An 11,950-nucleotide genomic window follows, 5' to 3' on the forward strand; every position below is an offset into this window, starting at 1 on the left:
TTATAGGTTTTGATTTTGAATAAGTCTTCTAAAAAAAATCTCACTTTCTTTTTTCCATTTTTTCAAAAAATTATACTTCTTCAATTGTTATTAATTAGGCATAGACGCACACAATATATATCCTTTTAACTTTAGCCACCCACATGTTTCAAACAGATTATTATCAATTAGTTAAGTTGCTCATTTAATCTCAATTTTAATTCAAAATCTTTTCTCCAAGATTATATATAATTATTATATTATATTATATTGTTTTATGTTTCATCTTTATCATCAATATCTAAGTAAAATTCATTGAACCTTTTAACACTTTGGAATGTTTTTCCAATATAATCAAAAAGTTGTTGACTCAGTGCACTCTCTGTTTTTTCTTTTTCTTTCTTTTTTTACACTCAAATTGATCTTCTAAATGCCATCTTATTTGTTGTATATATGTTGGTTTAATTTATTCACATAAATAATGTGTTTCTTTTAACTTCTCCCTATTTTTTTTTTCTTTTATATATATATACACTATACACATAAGTAGGTATGTATATGTATATTTGAATAGCAATAAACATGGAAATAAAATATTGATAAAATATATAAAAAAAAATCAAATTTTATGTAAATTATCCATATCTAACAATTCACTAATAAACACCGGTAGAAGTCTAGCTATCAATGTCTATCGTAGATAAAAATTTAAAATTTTGATATATTTTATGAATATTTTAAAAAGTTTCTCTACTAAGAAACAATTTCTTTTTTCAACAACTCCAAATTTGAAGAAGAAAGTTGTTTGCATTAACTGTTACAACTTATAATCACAAGGAAATCTCTCCGATCACAATTACAAGAACATTCTTTCAAAGTTTTTATATCAACTCATACCCGATTATTATCTAATCTCTAATTTTTTTTAACTAAATTTAGCATATCCAAACTTAAAGAGTTTGTAATTTCCAATAATTTAAATCCAAAATTATAGGCTCATTTTCTAGTGTTTTGAAACTTAATTATCACTCCTCAAAATTTTTTTTTTAACGTACAACAATTAATGTTCTAGTATTTATTAAAAAAAAAAAAAAAAAAGAAGACAAAGGAAGTTGAGAAAAAGATGAGGTGTAAAGGAAGATGTTTATTTGAATGTTGGAAAAGGTGAGCTTTTTTGTGGAGGATGAAGAAATTGATGAAATTGCATGGTTTTTCTAGGAAACATGCTAAAAATAAGGTTTGAAAAAGACCAAACCTCCAAAGGGAATATTAATACCCCATAATATGTGTTGAAATAATGTTCACATGGCACACACTTTTGTAATTTGTGGAGAGGGTTTAATTTAAATTTAAGTAACATACATTGAACCATATCCATATCCACTTACAACATAATCTACCTATATATGCTATTCTGTACTGTAATATATATATATATATATATATATATATATATATATATATATATATATATATATATATATATATATATATATATATATATATATGCCTTCTCAAAAAACAAAGAAAAACAAAACTCTACACCTAATAATAATTATTATACCTTCTTATTCTTTCCATTTTGTTTTATGGGTTTAATTATGATCTAATACAAATAAATCAAGCCTTTTGTTTGATTTTGAATTACTCAAATCTTCAGAGTTGAAAAAATCATTCTAAATACAGTGTGAAATATGATATTAACTAACTTTCTTTTGTATAATTTATTTAGAATTTTTAAATTATGTGTTGAATTATTACAAATTGTTTAATTTGTTGATAAATTCGATGGAGGTTTATCTATTTTCATATTAATAAGATCAAAACCGATGTAACACAACAATAATTGACATTGACATATATATTCGATGTAATTTATGGAAAAAATTATTTTGAGTTATTAAAAGAAATTAAATTTATCTATATTATTTGGTGTTATATTTAGACGTGAGCTTAGTTTGTATGTTTGGTAAATTTTGCTAGGGTGAAAAATATGGATAAATAAGGGAAAGTTTAATATTATATTTAAAAGATAAAATGAAACCATGTATGATGTATCATCCTTTATTTAAAAATCGTAATGTTTAGAGGTAGAATGGATCGAATTAAAAAATGGAAGAACTACGTAGATATTGAAAGGGAACTGACCAACTAATTCTTAAATAAGAATTTAACAATTTGGTGGATTTATTTAAAGAAAAAGTTGGATGACTTTATTGCCAATCCATTTTTCTCCACATAACAATAATAATAATAATAAAAGATTTTGTGTTTACAGATGAGGAAAATAAATATGGGGTTCAGAGTTGAAATCAATGGCATTTCGATTATTTATTATTTAATACAAAACATCATCAAATCATAGGATATTCTCCACACGCGGGGTTCGAATTTTATATATATATATATATATATATATATATATATATATATATATATACAATATTATTTCTTTTTAATATTATAATTTAAATATATATAAATTTTAATCTACGATCGTTGAGGCTTGGTTCGTCATTTTTTTAAAAAAGATATAAAAAAAACTAAAAAATTTAGATTTTATCAATTATACATATAATAGATTTTTGTTGATTTTTTTTAATATTATTAATAGAATTTATAAATATATCTATTGTACATTAATAAAACATAAAATTTTTACTATAATTTATAAATATTTTGATTTTTTACTTACAAATATTTCTATTATATCTAAAAATACTCGTATATAATATAATTTTATTAAATGAACTATGATAGAGTCGTATGGGTCGGTGGAAGAGATTCAAAATTCTTATCCCTATATTTATTGTACTAAGAATAAAATAATTACAGTCCCATTTTTTTTTCCATTATTTGTCTTCTTATCTAACTAATATATAATGTATTTTATTTCTGGTATTAAAATTATGTTTGACATTATAGATAATAAATGGATTTTTTAAAAATATAACAAATCGATAAAATATTTACATTATATAGAAAATAATTTTGAAAACGGAAAAAGTACATAGATCCACAATAAAAAAAAATATCAAAAATATCCAAATCAATATAGAATTAATTAACCACACACGCACACGAGTAATTTTCTTCTAAACAATTGTTATTATAGTTTAAATGAATGATCTACTATCGTTTAAGTCATGATATATGATCGTATAGTTCTTTTTATGGAAAAAATACTTCAAATTTAAATGATCGTATTGATCATGACAAACGATCATGTTGATTATGGTAAGCAATCATATAGTTCAATGTAAATGATTGTTAAAAACTTTAAATCAAACGATCATATTGACCATGTTAAACGGTTGTGGTAAACGATCATTTAAATCATGCCAACATTATCATGTAGTTCGTTTTAAATGACAAAAAAAAAACAAATTTAAACGGTCGTGTTGACAATGGTAAACGATCGTTTAGGTCATGTCAAAATGATATGTAAACAATCTTAATATTTTTAAATAAAATCTTGCCAAAAATGGTGAAGATGAAATAAAAAATTTAAACACAAGAATAAACTTAGCTCAACTTACATTTAAAAAATATAAAAAAGAAATAGAAGTGAGGAATTGTAAATATGAATTATTTTTTGTTACACGAGCCATAAATATCGTAAATTTTGTTACTAATATATCGATAAGGGAAGAAATGAATATTTCTATTATTTTTTAAAAAATTCATAAAATAAATATTTTTTTAAAAAAAGTAATTGACAAAATGTCAACAACATGAGTATTCTTTATAAATTGCTTCTAAAATATTTATTTATTAATGTAAATAAAACCTATTTGAACCTATAACTTATCGAGATTAAATTTTACCTTGTTGATTTTTTTTATTGACATTCTTATAAAATTGAGAACTACCATTTTTACATGAACGTTCATATTTTAAACCTTCATCTTTCAATCTTAATTGTCGAATAAAAAAAATTATACAAAATGAAACATTATTGTATAATAAATTAAAGAGAGAATTGTAAAAACATGTTTAAGAAAAAGCATTCAACGTTTTTATTTTATTTTATTTTTCTCTTATGTTTCCACCAATATTTATTCCAAGTAATTAGTAGCCGTTTTTTGGATAGTTGAAATCAAAGTCTAAAATCTCTTTTTCTTTTTTGGATATTTACACAGCTTTCTTTGAATGCATTTTAATGTGTTCATATATGAAAATGGAAACCCATCATTAAAACTTACTTAATTACGTTCATCCTTTCATTTAGTTTGGAGAAATCATTAATTATAAAGACGATGTTTCTTTTTCTTTTTCTTTTTTTTTTTTCCAAATTTTTAAAATTTTTACTTGATGAATATTTTCTTTTTTAATAATAAGTTTTTGAAATTATATAAATATATATCTATGATTTTTATATATTAAACAATCACTTCCTTTCATTTAACCCTTTCTTTTCTTTTTTTTAAAAATATTTTATTGATTATTTCAAAAATCTTTTTCTAGTGTTGCAATTTGCTGTTTTTTAAGATTGTCCCTTACTTCTCTTTGTTTTTTCTTTTTCAATTATCTATCATTTGATCATATTTTCTTTCTTCTTCTTCTTTCTTTTTTTTTTTTTTTTATAATATCTAAATTTTTCTTAAGAATAATCTAATCATTTTTAATGTTTTCTCTAGTTTTTTTGTTATTGTAATTTCTAACCATAAAAAGATTTTAAAATAACAATTACATGCATCAACATAACTCCACATGCAATAATTAATTAACATTTATTTCTTCGTTTACTATCAAAGATTCAAAATTTAACTCTTCACATTTTATTATAATATATAACGTGAATGGATAAGACATCAATTATATCATCTCAAAACCCAATAATTCAATTCTTTCTTTTGCGACGGTTCACCCGAAAAGAGAAAAAAAAGAAAATATATAAGTATATAATACACTTATTTATATTCCACATTTACTTTAATTATATATATAAGTATATAATACAAGAAAATCAAGTTGTAATTAACTTAAAAGAAGGAAAAAGAGAGAAGAAAAGAAATCCAATAATTTGATATAAAGAACACAAGCACCTTTATTCATAAAAAAAAATAATAATAATAATAATAATAATTTATGTCGACAAAATGTAATTTATTTTTATAATTCCAGCGATGCCATTTTTATAATGAAAAGTTGATATGAGTATGAAGAAACATTAAGCCAAAAAATACAAAAAATAGAGACATAAAACTATTTATAAACGTGAAATGGAGGGGACAAGAAAACATTAATGATTTATTTTATAATTGATCACCGAATGATTTCACAAATAATTCGAAACAGTCTCAAGAGCTGTATCCCATTCCCTACAAAAACTACTTTATCTTTTATATATAAAATCCCCTCAAAATTAAGTCTATAATTAATTATAATTAGAAAAACCCTAAACCTTCTGGCAAAAAGGGATACACCAACAAGAGATTCTATATTTTATCAACTTCCATTTTTCTTTTCTATTTAAATTAAAATATTCTTTTATTTATTGGGACAGCGTCTTATCGATTCAAATCATAAACTAACTGTACCATTTTGTGTACTCTTGTTCAAATTTCTTTCATAAGGTTCTTAAGAAGGTGTTTAGGACATGGAGTTGTTATTATAACCGTAGGTTATAATAGTTTTTGTTTTGGACATGTACCTAAATGATTTTTTTTTTTTTTTTAAGAATGAAATATTAAACACTATAGCAAATATTACAAAAATTGATGAATCTAATACAATAAAAGCTATAGCAAATGAGAGATTTGAAATAGTTTTTTTTTCTTTCTTTTTTACTGAATTGATTGAGGAGTACAAAATAGTCTATAACCTCAGGATAGTCCTTGGTATCAAACGCCTTTCTAAGTTTTTATGAGCGGATTAAGATGTTTGAGTCGGGTCTCAATTAGCAAGACCCAAAGAGAAAAGTAAAAAATTCGAGTTATGAGTTGATACGTCCAAATTAAACCAACAAATATATATCAATAAAAAACTAACTTAATAGACCTAGCTTGGTTTGATGCCCTATACAATCAAGCGTCATAAACTACTCTAACAATAATACTGTTGTCACACGTGATGTTCTTACGCTTGACATACTAGCTTAAACATCAAAGTATGGTAACTTTTCGAGACCACGTCAATATGCAAATATTTTTAGAAGGTATTAGTTCGAAGAGACTTGGAGGAAGAGAAACAAAAGGAAAAGATAAAGGGTAGAGGAAGGGCCCACGAAGGAGGAGGAAAGAGGAAAGTGTATGCAAGATGAAGGCAGCAAGAGGAGAGTTTTAAAAGTCAGATCTGCCAACTGTGCAAGTAAGTATGTGATAGAGAGAGAGAGAGAGAGAGAGAGAGAGAGGGGAAGGGGATAAAGCTGGATATTCGGAGTGGGACTGTATTGAAAAATAAGCTTTACTGTGGGACACTCTGACCCTACGCTATTTTGTCTGGTAGGGTACCTGCCCATTTTGTATCTTCAATATCAAAGGCCACCTTTTGGATATGTTATACCTAAAGCCCCTTTCTTTTATTTATAGGATCCTTCCGCGTTTCTCTTGGCTCCACATACATACATACATACATACACCTTAATAATTTTGGTCACGCTATCAGATTCTCCCCCATTCTACTCTTTTGGATCCTAACAAGCTTCGTTACACTATCCCATCCCCTAAAATGTCGGTTCCGACGTTTTATTTCTTTAATAAATCTACAACACGTGGACTATCAATATCTTATTCTTCATGTAACGTCATATCCCTTCTACGTTAGATAGTATAATTTTATGTTCGTTGTAACAAAATGATAAAATATACACAGTCAATCTTTTGTTCTTGAGCTGTGAGTATAAAGTTATCGTCGTAAATGGTAAAGATTAAAAGTTGTTATATATATATATATATATATATATATATATATATATATAATATTTTTAGCTTAGATTATTTGAAAACTTTTAAGTAATGTTTAAAATTGTTAAGGTGTATAATAGGTAAAAGAATTTTTTTTAACATGTCAAAAGATTCAAAATAAAGCAATCTATTGGATGTAACTAAACTCCAATTTTGTCTAATAGAAACTATAAATTTGACAAATATATAAATTAAAATACATGAATTTATTAGAAGTTGACTGAGAAATGGAAAATTGTCATAATATTGGTCAATTTCATTTTTTTAACGAAGTGAGGAAGAATTTGCAAATTGATAAAACCCGACGAGCCCATGGTAAACGCTGGGTAGCCAAATGCGAAGTGGATAACTACTAAAAGCATGTCAAATTGTCAAACTCTCATTAAAAAAAAAAACTGTTGTTATTCCAATAAATCAAGAATTCTATATAAATTTTTAGATGAAACCGAGATAGTTATCTTTTAGAAAATTGTAAATCACTGTTCTCATCACTATTACAAACCATACATGAGATGTTCACCTAATACAACTTCTTAAGGGCTTAAACATAGAACGTTGAAAATTCACACTTATTAGATAAAATAAACTCAAATTTCAAAATTTATAGAATATTATTATAATTTTAACACGAAAGAAAATCAAAATTTTATTTAAAAGAAGAAAGAAAAAAAAGTGCAAGTTCTTGGAGAGAGAGGGAGCAAAGATTTGATTTGATGTTATAAGAATAATGTATAATAATTGATTTAGGGAAAATAGAAAGTGAGAAGAACAGAATTGAATTAAATTAAATTAAATTAAAACTCTCTTCTTTTGTCTTTTCAATTACTATTTTTCACATTTTTTACGTCACCCTCTCAACCATTCCTAAGACGGAAATTCAATTATATAAATTGGGAAAATGACTAAAATGAGATAAATAGTGTTCCAATTTTCCAAATAATTAATAAGTCTTTTTTTTTCTTTTTTAAGTAAATTAATTAGGTGCTATATATTTATAGATGTATATGTTTATTCAAACTCAGGTTTACACCATGAAAAAAACATGTTATATATAAAATGTTTACATCTAATATTTGTTGTCACAACAAAAAAAAAATAAAATGAAATTCCTATATTTATTCAAAAACTTAGAGTCATGGATTAAAATAGAAGTGTGTGACTATTTGGTAATATTGATTTATACTATATTTTTAACCGTTTATGGTTTAATTTTTTTCCATTTTTATCACAATTGAGTGTGCTTTTTGTTTAAAGTAATAATATGGGATAACTATAACTATAACTATATATATATATATATATATATATATATATATATAGCAAATAAAGTAACTCGCTAACTATTTATCATCTCAAATTTTGGAGTTTGGCCAACAAAAGTTTAATAACTAACATTTGAGTGTATTAGTGACTATGAAATTTGTCGTTTGAATTCTCCTGTCCTCAATTTTGTTGTACTAAAAAAAGTGATGTTTTTATCACAATATTGTTATTTATTAACATTCTCAAAAGCTAAACCTAGATTTAAAATTCGGTTATGCGATATTTGAGAATCACCATCAAGACTTCGATGTAGGTCTGAGATAATCCTCTGTTCCGAAAAAACCAATAAATATTTTTGAAAATATTGTTTTTGTATTTTGAGTTTGAAAATCACAAAAAGAAATTTGGCTTTTGACAATTTAAAGAAATTACTTTTTTATGAAAGAAGAGATTGCACTTAATCATTTTAGAACTTTTTTTTAAAAGAAAAAAAACAAACACAAATCTTAATAATAGGAAACCAAAAGATTAACATAAACAAAAATTTATGATGTCATATGAGATTAAGACATTAAATTTTCGATATCATCTTAAACTACTGATTAATAAGAAAAACTTAAGTGAATAAATGAAAAACAAAGTTAATTAAATATGATCTAATATAATACCAATCAAACACATGTACATGTCCTAACCCACTAAAACAAATGGACAATTTAACCCTTAAAAGAGACCAAATGTTTTTTTAATGGAAAATGAAATACCTAATTAAAGATGTAGAAAAATGAAATTGAAATTGGGTAAAGTGGAAAAGAAAGAAGAAGGAAAAAAAAAAGGATAGTGATCATAAAAAGAGCCGACAATTTTCACCAGCGGACATTGGCGATGTCTCTCTAAATATTAAACAGAACCTTCTTCTCACTTTCCCCTTCAGAATCAAAACTTTGATTTCTAACGCTGACCCAACTCTCATTTTCCACACACACAAAATCTATATATATATCCACACACACATACACATAAACACACACTCAAAAGAAAAGAAAAGAAAAGAAAAACATCAATCTCCTCATAACTCACAACCACACACATCCATTATTATTCAAATTTATTATTTAAAAAAAAAATGGTACTTGTTTCCAGCAACGATAATGGAAATGCAAAGAAGGTTTTGTCCAAATTAGCCAAAGGGAATGGGCATGGTGAAGATTCCTCTTATTTTGATGGGTGGAAAGCTTATGATTCCGATCCTTTTCATCCTATTATCAATCCTCGTGGTGTTATTCAAATGGGTTTAGCTGAAAACCAGGTACTTATATATGTCAAAATTCAATTCAGTTTTACAATTTTTCTTTTCCAATTTCATGTTTTTGATTGGTGGGTTTTGTTCGAAATTGCAGCTTTCTTTTGAATTCGTGGAGAAATGGATGAAAAACAATCCACAAGCTTCAATTTGTAGCGTGGAAGGAATTGATGAGTTTAAGGATATTGCTATCTTTCAAGATTATCATGGATTGCCAGAGTTCAGAAACGTATGTGATTATTAATTAACTCATCAAACCATTTTGTTAAATTTAATTAAAATTAAAAATCTCTAATTTATCTGTTGATCTTTTGGGGGTTTTTGATATTTATATACATAGGCTGTGGCGAATTTCATGGGAAAAGTGAGAGGAAACCGAGTCAAGTTTGATCCTGACAGAGTTGTGATGAGTGGAGGAGCAACTGGAGCTCATGAAACGATGGCGTTTTGTTTGGCTGATCCTGGTGAAGCATTTCTTGTTCCTGTTCCTTATTATCCAGGGTATTTAATTCTTTTTATTTCCTTTTTTTTTTACTTATTTAATTTTTTGATTTGACCCTTAATTGACTTTTCTACCCTCTTTGATTAAAGATAAGTAATGGAAGAAATTTAGAAAAAGAAAAAAAAAAACAAAAATGAACAATTAGGGGATTGAAAGTGAGAGTTTTCCAACCTCACCAACAAAATATTTTCTAAATTTGAATCTTACATTTCAATTAAAATTGTTTGCAGATTCGACAGAGATTTAAGGTGGAGGACGGGAGTGGAAATAGTTCCAGTGAAATGTGAAAGTTCAAACAATTTCAAATTAACAAGAGAAGCCTTAGAAACAGCATATGAAGAAGCTGAAAAATCCAATATAAGAATCAAAGGTCTACTCATAACGAATCCTTCAAATCCACTCGGAACGGTTTACGATAGACAAACACTTGAAACTGCCGTATCGTTTATCAACGAAAAGAATATCCACTTAGTGTGCGACGAAATTTACGCTGCCACTGTCTTTGCAGAGCCCGGTTTCATTAGCATCTCTGAAGTGATCGACAACATGAACGACGTTGAATGCGATAGAAATCTTATCCATGTTGTTTATAGTCTATCCAAAGACATGGGATTCCCTGGATTTCGTGTCGGTATTATCTACTCTTATAATGACGCTGTCGTTGCATGCGCTCGTAAGATGTCGAGCTTTGGCCTCGTCTCCTCGCAAACTCAATATTTGATTGCATCGATGTTGTCGGATGATGTGTTTGTCGACAACTTTCTTGCTGGGAGTGCTGAAAAACTTGCTGTGCGTCATCGTAACTTCACAAAAGGGCTTGCTCAGGTTAGTTGATGGATTACGATAAATTTATATTTTGATACGAAGGGTGTTAAACTATACCGAATTCAAAATGCTAAGTTTTTTGTTCATGATGTGTAGGTTGGTATTGGATATTTGAAAGGGAGTGGAGGATTATTTTTATGGATGGATTTGCGTCATCTTTTGAAAGAGAAGACATTGGAAGCAGAAATGGCGTTATGGAAAGTGATTATCAATGAAGTTAAACTAAATGTTTCACCAGGTTCTTCATTCCATTGCTCAGAGCCAGGATGGTTTAGGGTTTGTTTTGCAAATATGGATGACAGTACAATGGACATTTCCATCACTAGAATTAGAAACTTCGTGCTTCAAAACAAGGAGGTAACAACAAAGGTTAAGAAACAAAAATTCTGCTGGCGTCAAAGCAGCCTCGAACTTCGATTGTCATCTCGAAGACTCGAAGACATCATGTCACCACACTCGCCGTTGCCTCAATCCCCAATGCTTCGTGCAACAACTTAAACACAAGACGCGAACAATCGATCATATTCTGGCAACTTGATCAAATGAAAATTTTCATTGTTTGACAAAAGTTTACTTTAACAAGTTCTTACGTCGTAACTAATCAAAAATATAAAATCTCTCATATGTGAGTTGTGGGTTTTTCCTAAGTGATCATCTCATGCAGTTGTTGTTTTGACACTGTTAGGGTTATGGATAAGTGTATTTCACTATATAGAGTATGGCCTTTTCTGATTCCCAATAATTTGGGAGACTTAAGGGGCTGTTTGTAATTGCATGTGTTGTGAGGGTTTTGTATTTGCATGCATTTGCATTTGTTTCTCTGTCTTTGTCTTCTTTTTCTTTTTTTCTCCTCTAGTTTTTTCAGTCATCAAAATGGATGGGTGTGGAAAGTGAAAGAGGGTTATTTGTTTACTACTACTACTACTACTTGTAAGAAACATTCATACAAAAGAAATAACAACCATGTTTGTTTCTATTATACATGTATTCTTATGAACTACACCTATAAATTTGATTTTACTCTTTTTAGTATAACATTATTACAAGAATTAGAGAGATTATTTGTTAAACTTCTACCCTAACAGAGAGTATATACTATATTATTATCACTTAATTAAACTCAATTATTCATTTATTGCCCTTAATTAAAACTTAAGCCTCCTCTATTTC

At 27.0% G+C, this 11,950-nt stretch overlaps 1 protein-coding gene across 1 annotated transcript; it reads left to right on the plus strand.

The window, feature by feature from the left end:
- Window positions 1-9,038: 9,038 nt before the first annotated feature.
- Window positions 9,039-11,759, plus strand: LOC103493143 (1-aminocyclopropane-1-carboxylate synthase). The gene is made up of 5 exons (XM_008453786.3): window positions 9,039-9,459; window positions 9,551-9,682; window positions 9,794-9,954; window positions 10,186-10,780; window positions 10,877-11,759. The coding sequence occupies exons 1-5, from the start codon at window positions 9,277-9,279 to the stop codon at window positions 11,276-11,278; spliced, it is 1,473 nt and encodes a 490-aa protein (XP_008452008.2). The 5' UTR covers window positions 9,039-9,276; the 3' UTR covers window positions 11,279-11,759.
- The last annotated feature ends 191 nt before the right edge of the window (window positions 11,760-11,950 follow it).

This window comes from Cucumis melo, chromosome 7, assembly GCF_025177605.1.
Source record: "Cucumis melo cultivar AY chromosome 7, USDA_Cmelo_AY_1.0, whole genome shotgun sequence".
Classification (NCBI taxonomy): Eukaryota; Viridiplantae; Streptophyta; class Magnoliopsida; order Cucurbitales; family Cucurbitaceae; genus Cucumis; species Cucumis melo.